The 21,349-nt window shown below is 39.6% G+C and overlaps 1 protein-coding gene across 1 annotated transcript in view; it reads left to right on the top strand.

Annotated features, from left to right (window-relative positions):
- The first annotated feature begins 9,559 nt into the window (after positions 1-9,559).
- MTHFD1 (methylenetetrahydrofolate dehydrogenase, cyclohydrolase and formyltetrahydrofolate synthetase 1) overlaps positions 9,560-21,349 on the top strand; it is a 74,866-nt gene continuing 63,076 nt past the window's right edge. Inside the window, exons 1-2 of the mRNA XM_088149752.1 lie at positions 9,560-9,733; positions 19,668-19,752. Coding sequence (XP_088005878.1) covers positions 9,693-9,733; positions 19,668-19,752 — 126 coding nt within the window. The 5' untranslated portion in view covers positions 9,560-9,692. The remainder of the gene's footprint in view (positions 9,734-19,667; positions 19,753-21,349) is intronic.

Genomic DNA, 21,349 nt, shown 5'->3' on the forward strand with positions numbered 1-21,349 from the left:
TTGCCTGAAACCCAAAGTAGTTTATCCCAGCCTGATATCCTCTAAACATGTTGGAATACAACTCCCATCATCTCAGCCAATGTGGCATTATCCAGCACATCTGAAATGCAGCAGCATGGGGAAGACCATGTTGGATAGTGGATATTGAATAAAACATCTGATCTGGGGTTTTGCTCTACATTCCTGCAAGATTAGCTATGAAGTGCTTGTAGGCTATTTGAAGTATCATCTCTAAAATGAAGGGTGGTGGCAGTTCTTCCACTGCAGCATCCATCAGTCAGGGTTTCAATGGATTTGTGAAGCCATTCCTATGACTGACTGAATAAAGCTAGGTATTTGTCAGGAGTAAAGGAAGTTTGTTTTCACTTCTTTTTTTCCTTCCCACTATTAGACAGGCGGCCAGGTGTCAGCTCATATTTCATCCTATTTTCAGGTGCTGGGGATTTATCACAGGCTGTTCCCAAGGAACTATTTCTTCTACTGGATTAATCGGTCAAGTTTATGTTCTAAAGATCAAGGACAGGAGCCCAACCTCACAAGCTGTTCCCCGATTTCTATTCCGTGGGTTCCTTTGCTTAGCACTGTAACCTATCCAAAGACGGTGCCCCCCTTTCTTATTACAAGAGCTCCCTCTACTGCTATCACATTGACAGAATAACATGATTTCAATATTTTTAAAAGGTAAGATTAAGTACATTCCAGAGCAATTCTGAGTTATCAAACCATTGAAGATGGAGGATGGAAGTTCCCCATGCCTCTCTAAAAGCCCCAAGATACTCCTAAAAGATCTGGGAGCACAGATTAGGGGTCAGATTTTCCTTCATGGGCAATGAGAGGCCTTTCTATACCATTCTGAAAATCAAAAAAGATGTATATAGAAAGTGGAAAGGGGAGGACAGGTTACCAAGGAAGGATACATGTAAATTATCCAAATTTATATAGAGATGGTATCATATGTAAAGCACAGAATAAGTAGAAATTAGCATAAGCTGAAAATAACAGAAGGGGTTTCTTCAAATACATTCAGTATAAAAGAGGAAAGGAATAGTATATTAGATACTCAGTAAAAATGGCAGAAGGGTTACAGGTAACAAAGAAAAGGCAGAGCTAAATTACTATCTTGCTCTAAGATAATTAGAGAAGAATAAATGTTGTCTCTAACTTCAGAAAGGAGAAAAAGGATGAACTGGAGAACTCTAGATCAGTTAGGTGCTGATGCCTGAAAAGACTCCGGAGCAATTCACAAAGGAGTTGATTTGTAAGCATCTTAAAAACATTCTAGAAGTCAGCATAGATTTGGTAAGAATTAATCTTTCCAGACTAGTCTTGTTTTATTTTTTTTGATGGGCCAGCTTCCTTAACCAATTTCCAAAATATGAGACACAATAGCTCCCTAGGATTTGTCAAACTTAATACACCATAGTTCAATCAGACAATCAGCAAGTTGTGGAGTCCTTGGGGTTCTCTGAGCTTGGTTCTTTTCTTGCAAACGTTTCATTACCCGGCTAGGTAACATCTTCAGTGGTAAAATGGGATGGGGTTTGGTCTCTATTTATATACTGTGGCCTGCCTTGCCAGTGGGGGTGGGGGTGGGGGTTTTGTTTTGCTCCTCTGGTAGTTCCTTGATTAGCATATGTTTACTGCTTGATTGTGTGCCTGGTGGTAACCTTTGCTTGCGATCTTCTGGTCTTTTGTCTCTTTTGAATAGTATGTAGATGCTGTTTATCTCTATGTGTCTGTTAATTGCTGCCTTGTCTGAATACCAGGCTTCCAAGAATTCTCTTGCATTTTTGGATTTAGCTTGGTCTAAAATGCTGAGTTTCCCAGTTAAAACTATGGTTCTATCCATGTGTTGTGAGATTAAGGAATTTTCATCATGTCTTCTGACTGCTTGTTGGTGTTCATGGATGCACTCTGCTAGTCTTCTGTCTGTCTGTCCTACGTAGTGTTTGTTGCAGTCCTTACACTGTATGTTGTAGATGACTCCTGTTTTTTTTTCTTGTGCTATCGGGTCTTTTGGTTTACTTAAGATATTTTGGAGTGATGTGATTTTGTTTGTGTGCTACAGAGATGCCATGTGGTTGTAATAGTCTGTTGGTAGTTTCTGAGACGTTTCTGATGTATGGCAGTGTGATCCTTTTCATAGCTTGTGTAGGTTGAGTGGTCAGGCACTTTTTGACAAAATTACGTGGATATACATTTTGTTGGAAGATGCTGTATAGGTGGTCTTTTTCCTTCTTCTGTTGTTCTGGGTTGCTCAGAAGAACCCCAAGGACTCCACAGTTCAACCCTGAGCTACACATATTCACCTCTATTGGAATCAGCAAGTTCCTTTAATAAAACAACATAAAATTCATCTGACCCTGGAAATTTAAACTAATTCAAAATAACAGATTCTGACCATCTCTCTTTTGTTCTCAAGCTTCAGTCACCTCTCTTTATTTTTCACAATTTCCTGGTGGAACACGTACTCTCTTGTTTGAAGGACTGAGCCAAAATAGGACTTTTGTAGCTCCAGAGTCATTGGGAGTCAGGCAGTAAACTATAATAATAATAATAATAATAATAATAATAATAATAATAATAATAATAATTCTTTTCATTACCTGTTAGCATTCCCTCATTTTCACTGAGCATCTCTATAGCTGCAGTTATCTATCTATCTATCTATCTATCTATCTATCTATCTATCTATCTATCCATCCATCCATCCATCCATCCATCCATCCATCCATCCTTCTCCCTCTTTCCACTTCCTATATGTGGCTTTTTAAAAATACTCAGAACTATAGTAGGGGATTCCTGTGCTGAGTTGAACTAGATGATCTCCAAGGTACCTTCTAATATTCCAATATATTCTATCCTTCTATGATTCTCCTGTCCTTGATTTTTTTCTCCTTCACTGGAATTGTTCGTTTTCAGCATTTCCTTTTTCAAGAACTCCTAAAAGGAGCTATTGGAGCTACTTGAACTCCTTTCCTCGCTAGCTTCTCCGGCCATGGGTTCCTACTAATGACTGCTCTGAGTTTATTAATATCTGCTTTCTTGAAGTGCAAAATATGCATTCAACTAGACTCAGCTTTAATTTCCTTTAAAATCAAGTAAATTATATTGTCCTTTTCACCCAGTGTTTCTGCTAAATTCCACTTCCTTGAGTAAGTTTTCCCTATTGGCTAGTATCTGTTTAAGGACAGCTGATCTACTTCTCGCCCCCTGAAGAAGAAAGTTGCCAGCAATACAAATTTGGAATTTCCTGGAAAGTCCATGTTTTGCAGAAGTTTGTCTCTCCAATGATATTAGCAACATTAAAATCCGTCCCACTCTTCCATCACAACTATATATATAGTTAGGGTTTTAACTTTAAACTTTTTGATAATGTTGCATTTTAATAATCACTTTATCTTTTATAATAATTGTTTATTTATTTATTAAATTTATCTATTTGTTCTTTTATTCAATTGTTGTATACGCCCAGAGTCACTTTGTGTAAGTTGGATGGCTATATAAGTGTAATATATAAATAAATAAATAAACTATTTCATGCCTTCTTGAAAGACATGAAGTTTGGTTTTGGAAAGCATCACTTACATTTTCACTTGGTTGGGTAGGCATTAGTAGCCACCAACAAGATTGTTTTTCTTCATTCTTCTATTTACTTTAACCCACATGGACTCTATCACAGTCTTTTGCAATCTCAGCAAATTTAAGATGGGTGGACTTCAAATCCCAGAATTCCCAGCACACTGGCTGGGAAATTCTGGAAGTTGAAGACTCTTAAAGTTGCTAAGGCTGAGAAACACCGCTCTATATCAAATAGAGATGCTTTTAACATATAGGGCAACACCATTTCATTTCTGTTATTTCTGTTCTTTTTGAATACCTTGTATCCTTCAGTTGCTACATTCGAGTCATAGAAGTCATCCCATAGGTTTCCCTTATACCCACCAAATCATATTTGCCTTCTTGGCTAGGAGCTGATGCTAGATAAAGAGGGTGTAAACTTTATAAGTGAATGTTCTTGGCTTTTTTCTAAATTATTTAATAAATTGATGTTTTTACTCTTAGCCACCACACAGATAGATCTTCTTCAGGATCATCTGTCCCGAACCCAGCACTACTGGAATTCCATCCATCCATCTTGCTACTGGTCATCCTCTTCTACTCTCTCCTTCTATCTTTCCAAGCATTATGCACCTTTCAAGGGAGCTGGTCTTTACATAATGTGTCCAGAATATGATAATTTTAGCCTGGTCATTTGTACCTGGAGGGATAACTCCATGGCACCAGCCCTCTGGAGCACCATCCCTCCAGAGATCAGACTGGTCCCAGCCATATGACCCTCCAACCTGGCTCTCTGCTCAAGCCTGGGGCCTGTTTCCTAGTTGTATTAATGGCTGCTTTATTATTTTTCCTGGCTGCTGTGGATTTTATTTTTTATTTTTTGTATAGCTATATATTTTTTACTTATTTTACTTATATATAAAACAGTCATCATAGTCAAAGTTTAAGCACAAGTTAGCCTACTAATCCATCAAATAAATATAAAGGAAAAAGGAAGTGTGAAATGGCAAATATGAATGTCTATTTTTCCTTTCTTAACATTTATCTAGAGTTTGCATATCCCATTTTAAGCAGAGTAATTATCTGGTTATAAAAATGAGACATTAAATCATAAAGGTTATGCCAACAAAAATAATAGTCCTGGGGGAATTAAGTACATTTTCCTTGTTTTAGATTACAGGCTTGTATTTCTTCCATGATTATAGAAGGTCAATCTCCTATAGTATGAGAAGATAATACAAATATCTGACCAAGAATGGTCTCTGCCTCCCAACTTTATAAGTTCTTGTATTTTAAAAAATATACTTAAATAATCAAAATAATTCTAATTACAATAATTTTACTTCACAATTAATCAGCTAAACACAGCCCTAATGTTAATGCAAGAAACAAAAGATTAACAAATGATTGGAGCAATGCTTTAAAAGACATTGAGCTCTGTCCTCTGTTTTTCTTGGCTGTCTCCCCCTTCCTCTTTTATGTTATGCAGAAACAAAACAAACATTTAGAGTCTGAATCCCTAAATCTAAAGATTGCAGCAACCTGCTGATAACGTAGGTTATTGACACAAAAGCATGCATTGATACAAAATCACTCAAAATGTAACAGAGTTGCATCAGGACAACTTGATGACGCAATGATACTCGCTTCTAGTACATATCATGGTTGACTTTGGACTTACCTTTTAATGAGTAGGACATAACTTTACAGCTGAGGAATTTAGGGCAGTCATACAATCAGCACCCTCTAATCAGGCTGAAAATTTGACAAAACACACTACTTCCTTTGCATGAGCACAGGAGCAGCAGGAGAACCTGTTGGATGTGTCAGAAGTCCCTGAAGGCCAGCAGGATCAGGACCATACAGACCTTGAGGGCGATACTATTCCATAGGGTAGACTTGGCACCTCAAGTATAGTTGGATAATAAGTCAACATCTTAAATTGTTTGAAATTGGTGTCTTCTATCTTTGGAAAATACAACCTGCTGTGGGTAATTTGAAATGGAAATGACAACTTTTGAAGTAAACTTTGAGTCTGCAGTGAAGGAGGAAGAGTTTTGCCTGAACTCGTATCTGTAATGCAAATTATGATTTAACATTCCATCTGAACTGGTCCACAGAGGTAATTGATTTAGTGAATAGATGCCTATATCCACCCAGTGACAGATAATTCTCCTTTCTAATCCTTCCCCATCCCCATACTTTTGGGCCCCCTACCATCAAAACTACCTGATGCTTCACTGAGAACTGCATTTCATAGAAGTCTCCATTTCAACTGAAAACTTCTAATTATTCAAATACTGAGACCTGCCCTTTAATCATTTAGATGGATGAAGTTGGACTAAATGTACCTCATCCATCCAGTCACCATTCTGGGTACTCAATACTGTAGATATAAGCAACCAAAAATACTGCAGATATAAGCAACCAGCTGTTCAAGTACCTGAGTATTGTTATTCCTTCTGTGTTGAAATGTCGATTTGTAAACTTATTTTTTTAATCATTTCCTGCCTTTAAAAAGAGTCAAGATGACCTCAAACTTAGTCTCTCTTGAGGTTGGCTCCTGAATTGTTAAAATGCATTTGATATTAATAGATATCTTTATTCACTCAGCTACCCTCAGATGCTCATCAGTAAAATAATTATACTTTACTGCATGCCTAGTTGTTGTAAAGATGATTTGAGACTAAGGGTGCAAAGTGGGAGAGGCAGATATGGAGTTCTGACAAAACATGGCATTTACATCCATTAATAACACTACTTAGTACTTATGTAGGACTCCTCCTCAGAACTCAACCATTTTGGCCCAATATTTCTGTCATTTTAAGCCTGGAATCCTTGCTTATTAGAGTGCAATGTGTACACAGCTTCTCTGCTTATTCCTTGATTCTTTCACTTTGATGAGTAGATGAACAAATAAGATGTAAATAATTCAGTATAATGTTTAAGTTTTGGCCTTTATCCAAACAGGTCAGGCATTATAAGCAAACTTTAAATAAATTCTTATTGAATGAGTTATTAATTTAGACCTTTTTAGGCATACAAAAATAAGATTATGAGTGTATCTCTGTGCCAGGCTACCCAACCTGATTTCTTAGCTGATTTGTGTGAGCAGGAACAAATAGAATGAATTTTTCCTCACAGGAGCTCAATAAAGCAGAATTCTTAACTTAAATATGCAAACATAAGCTTTACATACAATTCTGCAATAATAATTACAGTATAGCAGCTTTCCCCAGATTAGTGGTCTACAAGCACCATTTTTACCAACCGCCATTGCTAATAGCCATTCTGTAGCTCTAGGAAAGCTGGTTTTCCCTCTCAGATAGACCAGTTATTGCTGCCTGGGTTTACTCATTATGTTAAGTCATTAGGTGACTTGTAGGTTTTTATGTGTAGCATCGTATATGAACTGGCCACAGTACTGGTAAAGTTTTATTAACATTTGTATGGATACAATGTGGTTAAACCAAAGGTGTACCATAAGTTATGAACTAGGCCTATTTCTCTGAACTAAGAAAGGATACAATCTTCCAGTCATTTGGAAGAGCTAGCCATCAGCCACTAAAAACAATGTATCTGAGTGCGATGGTCAACTGTTTAAATAAAGAAAAACAGGCAAAGAACATATTTGTACAAATATCAACCAAGTACAGTGGTACCTCGGGTCGCGAACTTAATTCGTTCCGCGACTCTGGTCACGACCCAAATTGGTCGCGACCCGAATCAAATTTTCCCATAAGGTTCAATGTAAATATGGTTAATCTGTTCTGACCCCTCCGAATTTGATCGCCAACCGATTTTGGTCGCGACCTGAATCAAATTTTCCCATAAGGTTCAATGTAAATACGGTTAATCCATTCTGAACCATGTTTTTTTTTTTAAACCACAAAAATATGACACAAAGTACAGTACGGTACAGTATGAAGAGAGAGAACACTAACCTTGCTTGAGGCATGGACGACAGGAAGGAATGCTGTTTGAGATGTCCAAAATGTCATTTAGGAACTCTGATACTAAGGGGAAAACCCACAAGCTGAATAACAAATTGCAGATCAAAGAACCTTTGTGGCTGCCATTTTGCTACTCTCAGAATGACAGTTATTCTCATTTGGTAGAATAACTCCAGTAATTTTTATGTATGGTTAAAACTTGTCTGAACACCTTCCTGCTGGGTCATGACTGTGTTGTGGAATGTCCATAAAGATTCTAACTTCCAGTACTAGAATTCTCAAAATACTTCTTTGCAGGAAAGAGAACATTTCACAAACACTGTCCTGTTGGGTTCAACTCAAGGAGTTTCAGCATCAAACTCAAAATCAGCATCATGAAAATGGAGCCTTCCCCATCCTTGTATTTTGTCATTGCAAAAGATTTAGTTGTTAAATTTCTATTTGCTAGCTCCTTAAAACACAGGCTTCTTGCTCTCAGACCACTAATTAGGTCCCAATAAGCACATGGAAATGGGTGCAACACATTCAGGGGAGGTAAAAGATCATACAGCAAGCAGAACTGGTGAGATTTTTCTTTCAGCAACAGATACAGCAATGGGCCCAACCAAGGACCAACGACAGAAACCAATGAAAGACCAGAAATACACACCTGTGTCCAGATCCACTGCAGCCTGGTTGTTTTAAGGAAGAAACTGAACAGCCACATCAAGCTACTGTAAGCAGTTTTCTTCCCTAAATGCAGATAGACTTGACACCTGCCATGAGTCCTATAATCAAATCTGGCTCACATCCAGCTCTTTCCTCTTGCTTTTATTAATGAAGGAAAAAAAGGGCCAGATAGATGCTTAAAAAAGGCTGCCTAAGTGACCCTGGCTGACCATGAAAATCTAAGTAGGGCTGGACCTGCTTATTTACTTTATATCCTTATTCTCCAGAAGCTGAAGGTGGTTTACATAGAGATCTATTCTTTCTTCATTTATCCCCACAACAGACTGGTGGTCAGCAGCATGGGGGGGGGGGATCAAACGGACAAAATGACAGTCATGACATCACCAAGGAAGCTTTGCTTGTTTCGTGCTCATGTCATTGCACACCTGTACAATGATGGGAGCACCATCTTGCCTGTCTTGCCCCCCTCACCCCCAAGGATGCTGCTGCCTGTGGTACAGGTTAAACTGAGACTACGACTGGATCAAAGTCACCCAGTGAAATTCCTTGGTTAAGAGAAGATTCAAATCTGGTCATCCCGAGTCCTGGTCCCACATCTTATCCACTACAGCATATAGTACTGGCTCTCCTTACTGCTTGGATGGGAGACCACTAGGAAATCACAGGGCTGTAAACTAGACTGGGTAATAAAAAAATATCCCAGGAGAAGATTTTGTAATGGCAAACCTAGCTGTTGCCAAATAAAATTATATGCAGGAATCCATAAAATCGCCAATTAAACTCAAAGGAGACTTAATTTTTTAAGTGAAGGCAGTGGCACCCAACCTTGTACCTTCAGATGTCCACTCCACATACACGCACACGCACACACCCCAAGAATTCTGGGAATTCTTGAACTCCTTTTCCTGATGTTATCTGCAAAACAAGTTGTGCAACCCGATCCCCCAAGTGGCGAATTTTATGCAATCTGATCTCAAAGAACTGAATCCTGTCAACTTTCTAATGATGCCCTAAAAACATCTGTACATAGCGCATTGACTTCTAGGCAAAAGGCGCGTAAGAGCCAGGTAGACCATCTAGGAAGAACCAGTTTTCCTCGCTAAGCTTTGCTTTTCTCAGCTCGCCTTTCCACGAGAGGAACGATCGCCCCCCCTACTCAGGAGGAGCAGGGGGCGACGGCGATCTACTGGGGAGACGACGCCTCTTGGATCGCGCAGAGAAAGGAGCGGCTTGGGGCCTTCAGGCGCGCGCGCGCGCCAAAATACCAAGTCCGGCTCCATCCCCTCCTCTTTCTCCTCCCCTGGCGGAAGCGGGAGGGGCGCGGAAGTCGTCCCGGATTTGCTGTCTGAGAGGACTCGCGCCGCGGGAGTGGCGTGCAAGGTTTGCAGCCACGTGGGTAGAGCGCGGGTGGAGGAGGAGAGGAGGAGGGTCCCGGGGGTTTTTGAACCCCTTCCAGACACCATCGGAGCCTCTCTAAGCGCAGAAACTGCTGTTGTCAGGAGAATCGCCATGCCTTCCGCGGAGATCATCAGTGGGAAAACCGTGTCCGCGTAAGTTTTCTCCGTCGTCTCGGTGCACAGATTTGGGGTTGGAGATACGCGCTGACATCTGTACTTTTTCCTGCTACAGCAGCAAAGAGAGGGGCAGCGGGGGACTCTCCGGGTTCGGCAGGGCGGCAACACCCGTGGGCATATCATCCGGCACACCTGGGCCGCTGTCCAGTACAGAGGTGTGATGGAGGAGACTCTGCTTCTCAAAACAATAAAATAAATAAATCCTAAAAATCCAAAAATTACAGCCCAGCTAACACAGTGTGATCTTATTAATTTCTACTTAGAGGTAAATCCCATTGAGTTCAATGAGACTTACTGCAGATGTTTTTCAAAAAGAGGATGTGGGGACCTGCATTTGCTTGGAGTCTCTTCACTCTTCCCAACTTCTGGTGCCTGCAGGAGCTGAAGTCCACACATCTTAAAGTTGCCGAGGTTGAGAAACACTGGCCAAGCACAGGGTCTTTCAGAATCACAATATGTAGCTTTGATTATATGATACATATGACTTTAATGTGGCGCTCTGTTGCTGCTCTGAGCTTGTGTGAAGCCACTTTGCACAAGCCTCAGGTGGATGATTAAATCCTGTCTGGGATTTCCTGATTTAGCTGCGAGTCTGGTGGCAATACATTTTATTTTCTCTTCTCAGGATCAGGTAGGTATTGTAGTGCTCTTTGCCTCCCTCAAAAAAGTTCTTACTATGAATGGTGCCATCAGCTGTACCTGGTGTGATGACCTTACCCCCAGCCCCTTTTGGAGTCTTGTAGTGGTTTCTTGTGACAAAAAGAAATGGATCTGAGAGTGGTTTGAAGAAGAAAGCAATAAGGGAAATTACCTTTCTTTATACTTGCTAAGCCAGGGAACCGAGGTGATGGCAAATTTAGAGCCAAAGGAATTGCTTCTGGTAGAACATAAAAAACACTTGGTTGAGGACAAGGATTGAACTACCACTCAGCGACAACTCCTCATGGCCAGATGATAGTGAGTTTCTTCTGACTGAAGGGCCATTACAAAACAGCAGCTAATGTACTGTCTACAACAGTGTTTCTCAAACTGGGCAACTTTAAGATGTGTGGACTCCATGCTGGCTGGGGGATTCTGGGAGTCGAAGTCCACACATCTTAAAGTTGCCCAGTTTGAGAAACACTGGTCTATAACATGATTTATATTTAATGACTAAAGGTCTGCTTCACACATGGTACTCACCCATAATGTGGTTTTGGCTTGGTGTACTGCATAAGCCCAGCCAATTATGGTTGATTCAGTAAACTGTGGTTAAGCAGACCATGGCTTGGCACAATGTATAAACTGGGTCGGCATCTAAAAATCCCAACCAGTAAATAGCTTTAACTTGATGGTTCTTGTGACTGTCACCCAAATGTTGTTGTCCACTCCTGGAAAGCTTCTCCATGGTAGTAGATGACATGTTCCAGGGAAGCAGAAAGTTGTCTAACATGGGCCACTGATCTTACACGGCCATTTCCTCATCTTCTCTAAGGACTCCTCCTTTTTCCCTCCCTAAAAATGTCCTAGAAAGAAAGATAACTGAAGCAATATTGAAAGTACAAGGTAGATAGGTTGCTACATACTCCTTTCTCTCCTGATGGTAGAACTTTGCTTCTTAACAACAGCAAGGCAGACAGGATTTCAACAGGCGCTTGGATCTTGGTATTTGGGACAATTGCACCCAGTTTGTATTACAGGTGCATAGCCTCTAATAAGAAGGAGGTAGAGTAAAAGTGTCATGAGATTAAAGGAAAATTAGTAATAAATCATGCATAGATTTGCATCTGACTAAAAGAGTTCTGAAGAAGAAAGCATGTTTTTTATTTGTATATGTGTGTGCATTGCTGTAAGTGCCATCTTGGAAGAGTTGCTTCATCCTGTCTGGGAGCTGAAGTGGTTTCTTCTAAGATGGGGGCCATCATCAGCGGTGATAGGTTGTGCAAAGTGGCTTCATAGAAAATTACAGCACTAAGATTTTAGTCCTAAACTATCCCTGAATGCAGAAAGATTTACACAGAGGACATGAACTGGCAGATGACCTGCCAGGTAGTGGAAGCAGGCCTGTTGTTTTTCCTTTCTCACTAATCCTATGCCTGTAATGCTTGGGCAGTGTTAGTTTAGCTTGTCAAACATTGCCAACTATCTGACTCCAAATTGTGATTCTGCCCCTCCTCTGTTTCTTGGAAGATAGCTTCTAATATTGTGCAAGTTTGTTCTGATATTATATTGCTTGGGTAGGGAGGTTGTTTGCGTAAGCAGCTTCTGGCAGGAGTTAACTTTTGCTATGGCGCTAAGCTGCCAGGCTCACAGAAACCTGATGCTTTCCTATTACGTTATACTTGCCAGAAAAAGGAGCTTTGCTTGCAGAGCAAGATCCATTTAAAAAAGAAAAATGCAGCTGTCCAAGTTAGATATCCAGTGTATATATCAGGGATGGACAATTTATTTCAGCTGAGGGCCATACTTGATCTTTGACTTGCAAAATGAATATACTAGGGAGTACATGTCACAGTAGATGGCAATACTGAGTGGACCTTGGCTGATCTCAAAAAAGCTAAACTAAGCAGGTTAGTATTTAGGTGGGAGAGCATCAGGAAATCCCAGGGCTATTGGAAGTTGAAAAAACATCTGGAAGAAGCTAGGGACAACCCCTCCTGTTTTCTTGCCAAGAAACAAAATGAGCATGTCCATATAGACACCAGGATTCAGACTCAGTTTGAAGGACATTTTACCTGAGTGGTCCCAACATAATTTTCAGTGTTCTGGTTGATGGGAGTGCTTATTGCCTGGGATAATTAATTAGTCATGACATACTAAATACCTATATATACCCATCTTTAAAAATGCATATTTCCGTCCTGTGTGCAAGGTTGTGCTGGGAATCTTTTTTTTTTTTAATCTGGCAGAGTATATGCCTTATACGCGTGGGTTGTTTTGTTTTTGTGCCTATAAGTCAGTGTTGACTTGTGATAACTGCCTGAACAAGCCCATGCAGTGTTCTTGGCAAGATTTTCAGAAGTGGCTTGCCATGGCCTCCTTCCTAGGTCTCCCAGCTGGCTTCGTGACTAAGGCAGGACTAGAACTAATGGTCTTCTGGTTTCTACCTCAGTGCCTTTAACCACTACACCAAACTGGCTCTCAGATGTGCATATAAACAAATTAAATTGAAAGTTTAAGAGTGTGTTTTGGGTACTCTTTATTTTTGCAGAAGGCTAACGGAGACCATTTTATATCTTGATCCTGAAATGATAGGTGTGACACAATATGTTTGCTGTCTTTTGAAATCCATCCACAGTTTAAATGCCGGGGTGAGGAATCTTTAGTCCTTTGTGTGGTGGTGGACTCCAAGACTATTGGCTGCGTTGGCTTGGGCCGAGAAAATTCAGACCAGCAACATCTGGAGGGCTGCAAATTTCACACTTCTGCTTTTAAAATTATCCATATGGGTGCCTGGTTAGCAAAGGTTCCATTTTTAAAAAATAAATCACATGAAGAAACATATCAAGGGAAGCTTCTTTGTCATTTCAGGCAACAAAAGCTTCACTTATTAGATTTCTGTTTGTGCCTAGAAAACGTGCTAAGAAAACTGATTCTGCTACTCTGGGGCTTCTTGGATTTTGACTAGGGTTACTGAGTTTTCAGGGTTTTTTCCCCCTTATGTGAGAAGTGTAAGGACTATAATTTATCCATAAGTGGGGATGTATGTATATATGTATGTATGAAGTTGCCTCATTTCAATATAATCTAAAATGGAATCTTCTTTATAATGTAAGGTCTTGGTTCCAGGGTGATGCTCTTTGGTGCTACTATGCCCAGTGCCCTTTCCTTTTGTGCCCACTGGGCTTTTCCCCACCTGGATTCTTTTTAGATTCATTCATTCATTCAAGCTAACATGCTGCAGACCACCAGCTTCATGCATACTCTGTAGATCCCAGAGATTTTCTTAAAAAAGAAAGGATGGTGGGTTGAGTGCAGTTCAGTGCTTTGTTTGGAAGCGTGCTTGCTTATGCACTGAAAAGACAAAGATAATTGAGCTAATAGAGAACATTCTCAGAGACCAGAGATATGGTGCACTTTGCCTTCTGGTAAATGGGTATCTTCTGATTGACTCAGCCAGGTTGCCCATAACATACTCTCACATTCCAGATATGCCCACAATCCTGTAAAGGTTGGGATTTTGATGGAAGTTTTCTCATTTGCCCAGTTAGGCATCAACTATAGGAAACTCATTTTGTTTTTCAGTCTTAGATTACTGTCAATATAAGACTGAGTCCACCTATTATGCTAAACCATAACTTGCTTCATTGTGATTTACTAAATAATATGGTAAATATTATTTAATAAATCACAATAATATAGCTACAGTCACACAACCTACCAAGCCTTAAAATACAGGTAATCCTTGACTTACAAAACTTCTGTTGCTAAGTGATGTGGTTGTTAAGTGAGTCACACCCAATTTTACTATGTTTTTTGCCACAGTCATTAAGTAAATCATGTGATCATTAAGTGAATCCGGCTTCCCCCATTGACTGCTTGTTGGAAGCCCCCTCAGAAGGTTGCAAATGGTGATCGCGTGACCCTGGGACTGCTGCAACCATTATAAATGCATGCCAGTTGCCAAGCATCCGAATTTTTATCATGTGACCACAGGGATGCTGCAATGGTCATAAGTGTGAGGACTGGTCATAAGTCACTTTTGCTGTTGTAACTTTGAATGGTCGTTAAATGAATGGTCGTAAGTCGAAGACTACCTGTATTCTTTGCAATATTTTTGACTTGGCCAAAATCAGTCCATAATACAACTGAATAATGTGAACACCTTCAGTCTCTTGCCTTACTTGTGTGAGTGGGCTTTCATAGATCAAACATTGCCTGATGCTGCATAAAATGTAGCTGGGGTTTTTTGGCATAAGGAATTGTAGGGCAAACACAGGTAATATATGGCCCTCTGGATGCTGTTGGACTCCCTCATTCTACCTCACTGGTAATGTTGTCTGCAGTTTATGAAAGTAAATTCAGTGTCATCTGAAGGCTGTATCTTGCCCATCCCTGCTGTGGGGAAGAAGAATGACCAGTAAATTATTGACAGATCCAAGGAAAGCAGTTGTATTGGTCTGTTGCAAGAAATGACTGGTTGCACCTTAAAGAGAAACATAAACTTTTCTGAATTGTCTATGTTGCTGTGCTATAATTTAGTAGCTTTTTTAAAGCTATCAAATTGTGTTGATTTTGGGGTTGAACTTAAAAGAGGAAATTGGGGAATAGAGATGAATATTCTCGTTCTTTTAGATCCCATGGGGGTGTTGGAAGAAGAACAGAGTTGATTTGAGAAGTGTGTATGACTCTTATTAAATGAAACTATTTCGGATAGGTTTCATGAAGGGAGAGTTCTAGATATATCTGTCTTCCCCAAGCTTTTAGGGGAGAGGAAATCACGGGTTTAGACCTCATAAGGCTCATGTGCTGCTGATTAAATAGTACTTAAGTGTGACCAGACTACTTGTGAGGTTTAAGGCAAAGTTTCTGTTCTTACATGTAGTGTGGAATTTTCCCTTTCTAGCAGCTACAAGAATCTGCCCCCTTAATGATCTTTGGAACTGTAAGCTGTTGCAAATGTTTAACATGACCCATACTATATAGTATCAGAAAAAAACAGAATAGCATTTCAACTATTGTGGAAAAGTGGATTGCTTTGATCTTGGGACTGGGATGAGCAGAGAGCAAATACTTCCTGGGCCCCAGAACCCACTGGGCGGTCTTCAAGCAGTCATTGTCTTAAGTCACAGATTGTGCTAAATCATGGTTTGTTTAGCCATAGTTTGTTGAATAAGCCACATTTGGCTGAGTTCTCACTTTCTTTGAAATAAAAATATCTCCATGCTGCTGTTTATTATAGAAAATTACGAGGCAGTATAGTAACCTAAACTTGATCCCCACCAGGTTCCCTATCCCAGTTGAACTAACTAACTAACTTCCTTCCTTCCTTTCTTAAGCTGGCATATTAGTGCCAGCCAACTTCTGGCTTCATCTCTATTTTTAAGAACTCTTATGGGCACCATAGGTTTTTTTTAGAACATGAAAATGATAAGTGGCTGCAAGCCAGTGCTTAGTTTGGAAGGGCGCCTGTCTGCCCAGAAGAAGGACAAAGGTAAGCAGGATCAGGAGGGAGTGTCCTTCAAGAGAGAGGATGGCACCTAGAATTCTGATAATTTCTCACTTTGTAACTGCTTGCATGCTTCGGGAAAGCCATTTTTTGTACATGCAAGATCCCCAGCAATTATCTGGAAGAGAAGCCACAACATAACAAAATTCTAAAAGTGCTCAATATCCACAAAGTTTTGAGGTTCCCTGTCATCAGCCATGTTGACTGAGTTCAAGCAACTTGCTAAAGGGAAATCAAATAAACCTATTGTGGCTTAGTGTGATGTGTGAATACTGTCGTGCTGCAGCTTGGGCTACGTAACATTCTTGTAAGAATAAGAGAGTAACTGCAGTGTAGTAAGCTACTAATTTAAATAACTTCATTAAGATATAATAACAAACCCATTGTGCAAAATGGCATTAACAACATTTATTTCATTGTGTATCTGGCTTTCTTAAACTAAAGATTACATCGTTTGAATAATTAACTAGTTATTTTACTTGCCACTTACAGAAATTCTGTGGCAAATATCTCATACCCTTCCCCTTTCTGTGTATTTGGAAACATAAATTAGGGATGCTAAATTAATTTGTTTGATTTGCAAATTAGCTTCATCAGGCCCTTTTGTACCAACTTAGGACTGCATTTTCAAATCACTTGATATTTATAAAGCAGAATGCAGTAACAGAAATTTTGCTATTTAGTATATATGTGAAAAAACTTATTTATGGTGATAGGAAATATTTTATGATCAGTATTACAAGTAGGGAATTAACTCTTAACATGCTGAAATGGCATATAATGGAATTCTTGGAGTGGGATTTGGTGAAATATTAACTGATATTTGGAGCAGTTGTCCTGTACTATCAGCTCTTTTTTCCATGGAAATTGCTAAATCTATCTATGTGGTTGCTAAGAGTCGACACTGACTTGATGGCACATCATAAATCAATAAACTAAATATTGTGAAATTAAAGCTAACAGAGATATTAACTGCTTACAGGACTATTTCAAATGTTACCTTGAAAAACCAGTATTTGTAATATTAGGAATATTTTACGGAGTTCATGGATGACCTTTCGGTTCTCCCCCTCTGTCAGTGGATGCTGCTTTTTTTCCCCCTCTGGCCTTTGTTCCTGGTTTATTTTACTTATGTAATTTTTTAGCCTGTGATTTAATCTGTAGTTTCTTTAGTAGAAAAGCAAGAAGAGAAAATGCCACAGCACCAGTACAGGCATTATGGGTGTTTAAAAGGATGACTGGTGCTGTTTTAAATGCCAGTCTCAAGAGAAAATTAAGACAAAGATAACTAGAAATTAAGTCCTACTGGGAGAGATTGAGGAAATTAGGTATGGTTAGCCTTGAAAAAAATATAACTGAAGGAGTGTCACATTGAGAGATCAAGACTTATTTTCTAGGGATGTCCTGGGCTTCGAATTCAAAGATGAAAAGGTGTTTTGCAGTGGGCATGGATGTACATGTATCTGTTGGCACCTCCAAAAACTATATCTTTTCTTGGGCTTGTGCAGTAGCCACACAACATGAGGAAAGTATGAAGTTGGCTTAAGGAGATATTGACCAGATCCAACTTGGTCCTTTAGAGCAGGTGAGGATGCCTTTCTTAACTCATATGTGCATATTACACAGGTTTCACTTTTGAAAGGGGTTGCTGACAAGTGTGACACCTTTTCAACTGTGCATCTTCTAAAGTGCACCACATACTGACTGTTCTTTATGGCCTCAGAGTGTAGTGTTTAATGTACATCAGTGCTTTTCAACCTTGGGAACTTTAAGATGTGTGGACTTCAACTCGTAGAATTCCCCAGCCAGCATGCTGGCTGGGGAATTCTGGGAGTTGAAGTCCACACATCTTAAAGTTCCCACGGTTGAGAAGCACTGATGTACAGGAAAGCAGATTCTGAATGAATATCAGAAAAATACTTCCTAACAGCAAGAGCAGTTTGATAGTTGATCAGTTACCCTGAAAGGTAGTGAGCTCCCCTTCACCAGAGGTGTTCAAGCAGAGGTTTAGATAGCCCTCTGTTGAAGATGCATTAATTTGCATTCTGGTGCTGAATAGGACTCAGTGGTTTAAGTAGCTCCTTCCATTTGTGTAGCTTTTGTGGGTATCCCTACGCTAGCACTTTGGCAAGTGTCAAGAATACCAGATGTTGACTTTGGTCTTGAGTGACAATGGCTTAAGTAGGTTTTATTGGGAGAGGTGTTAGATTTGGCAGTACAAGTGGTAATTTATTGAGAACCAGTATTGGATGTTTAAAGGCTGGTTCAGGCCAGAGAGAGAGATCTATTGCGTAAACCCTGAGTTGCTGCTTCTCACTCTCACGGCTGGAAAAAGAATGGCCAAAAGTCCATTGACTCCAAAAGGTAGGACGAAAAGTGTTCGGATTTCAAGTCCAGACTTTTTTTTTGTGTTCCACAGCAGGCAGATCTTTGTATAAATAGGACTTCTTTCGTGTCTGCAATTAAGCATCTTCCTTAGCTGTGTCAAGTGTGTGAAGTTTCTGCTGTTGGGTGCAGGATGCAATTCTATGAATGCAGAGTTGATTTATTGTTGTATCTGTAAAGTCTGACACAGGCCCTGTATAAACAGCATCAAATGCCTTAGGTCTCTTTCTCAAATCCCTGTTAGTAACATACTATGATGCCTGGAATGCTGCTTTTTCATATCTTTACAACGATTTAATCAAACAGTAGCTAGTTTCATGTGTTGCATTAATTCATATTGGGGTGTGTGTGTGTGCGGAGGGGGGTGATATCATTAATACATTGTAGCCCTTGTATTTTGCAAAACATGGTTTATGAGTTAGCATGACAAAAACTCAGCCAATTCTAGCTCAGGGATAAATTATGGTTAAGCAGAACCTGGCTTAATACAATGTCTATAGTAAGTCATTATTAAGCTCTACTAGCCTCCCAGAAAATATTAAGGAAAAAAAAAGTTATTTGCAGTTGCACTCTGGGTTCACCAGGTGGCACTGAAAGGCGATGATTGTTAGTTTTACAGGAGGAGAGTATATGGTAGCAAATGATGTAGCAACTGGTTTATCAGTTTGATTTTTTTTCTCCAGTTTGACTGTTCCTTGAATTAAATATTTCCACCTAATAATTAAAGATAAGAAATATTGTTGCATAATATTTTGTACAAGAATGTATTGTAATTTCCATTTTTGGTGGCTGGAGTGTCAAACCATGCTTGCAAGGCATAGACTCAAATCTCCAGTTATCGTTAAAACTCACCTGGGTCTGTCACCTACCTCATAGGACATTATGCACCTTTGAGCATTTGGAGGAAAATCAGCAGATAAATATTGTAAATAATAAATTAAGAAGTGGTGTTCTTTTGATGTTTCGTGCCAGACTATCTCATTCAGTTCATACATTGATCATTATACATTGGCCAGTAAAACACATCAGGGTTTTAAAGACTGTCTTTAATAATTGCTCCTTGTGAGACTTCACCCCATTTTGAGCAACTGCACACCTTCACAACTGCACCATTGACACTTCATGATATTTTGTGAGCAGAGAGAGTAAAGTTTACAATCAACTTTACCTGAGCAATTGATGGATTCCATCACCACCACCCTTTTATTTTCTGGTCAGCAGCGCAGCCTTACATCTGTGGACTTGGGGACTAAAATGGCAAAACTAAATGGTCCAGATTTAAATCCTTGGGCTTGTCTTTGGAATTAGACCCTCCCAATTGTTTTTATCTACTACTAATTCTTAATGTTTGCTCTCTTTCTCACCTGTTCTTTCTAGCCAAGTAAGGGAGAGACTGAAGAACCAAGTTGCAGAAATGAAAACAAAGGCTCCAGGTTTCAGGCCAGGCCTTGCTATTCTGCAGGTAAAGGCTATATATTATATTTTTTTATTTAGTGTTATTTAAAGCAGCTGGCTCACATGTTCAGAAATGCTGTTTCTACAGCCTTTTTCAGGTGCTCATGTATGAATGAGGAGACTGATTCCATCCCTTGGTGATGTCCCCTGTACCATCAGGTAGATAAGTTAGGAATGTTGCCTAAAGCAGGGGCGGAGATACTGTAGCAACATAGCACCCTTAAATTATCCAGTGCAATTTCAGTCCCACATTTAAAACCCCTTGCGATGCACCAGAAAGCCTCCAACCCCTCAAATATTATCCTGCATTGGTATAAAAAAATCTGTTTGCCATAAGCTGGTCACCGTTAGATTCAAGCCAAGCATATAGTAGTTTGGGTGCATTGTTGACGTATAGCACCTCCTCAGTGAGGTATAGCTGTCCCATGCATTCCCATAGCCCCTACAGTCAATAACACCTCAAACTAATCTTTTTTTTTTTTTTTTGGTACCATGAAGGTGCTGTATCCCAGCAAATTGTTGATAACACCATTTAATGTTCCTATGAAGCAGGAAAACTTTATCAGGAATGGCAGCTGCATCCAGAGAGAGAGTTTTTCTGGAGTTACGCAAACTTTGAATTCAGAGGAGAAATGGGAGCTTCAGAGCAGGCAGGGATGCTTAAATCAAACTGCTGGGATTACACTGCAGCTATAAGAACAGCTACATGATTCCAGAAAAAGATGCATCTACTTTTAGAGAGTTGCCAAGAAATGCTACTTGAATGCTCCTGCATGCTCCAAAGTGCCTTTTTTCCCCTTTGAATTCAATGCTCTGCACAACCTTAGTACCATCTATTGAATTTTAGATGTAGGTTCAAACATGAAAAGATCTCAAAAAAGCTTCTCATGATACCAAACATTTTATTTCTATTTCTTTTTTCTTGTATTTATGCTACTTGGATGTGTCTATGAAGTCACTGTGAGCTCAGTTTGAGAAAGACATTATCTTACACATTACAAGCAGACTTGTAAAATGTTTTTTAGCTTAAAAGGAAGATTAAATATGAATACATTTATATTTAGAGTGGAGATTTTAAAGTCTGTTGTATTCCAGCTAAGCACGCTAAAGAACACCCCTGTTGACTGGGAAGAATTATGGTAGAGAAAGAATGCAGCCTGTATCTGCTAAGGCAGATACAAGACCCCAGTTGAGCTAGTGCATCAATGAAAAGATAACTGGAGCAATTTGGCATTGCTCAAAAAGACCATTAAATGTCAAATCTGATTGACAGAAAACTGTAGGCTTTACAGGTCATGGTTATAACCAAGAAACGTGCATATGTGGAAACGTGTTATCATTTTTTATGAGATTAATAACTCAAGTTATTCACTACATTATATGCAAAACTGTTTCCCCACCATGACTAAAATAACAGGTTAAGATGAAAAGGTACTTTAGAGCAGTACAACATTGTTATTAGTATCATTTGGTTCTGTTTTGGCAATGTCCAATTTCTTGGAAGAGTAAACAGTGATCTAGGGTAGAGAGGTATATTCTAGAGTTGTGCAAGATGTTTTGAAGATCAGAACCCTTCAGCTTTGAAACACTTTCTGTAAATCTAG

Source organism: Python bivittatus, unplaced genomic scaffold (assembly GCF_059951505.1).
Source record: "Python bivittatus isolate LINGU-HERP-01145 unplaced genomic scaffold, Pbiv_v1 ctg000580_np1212, whole genome shotgun sequence".
Classification (NCBI taxonomy): Eukaryota; Metazoa; Chordata; class Lepidosauria; order Squamata; family Pythonidae; genus Python; species Python bivittatus.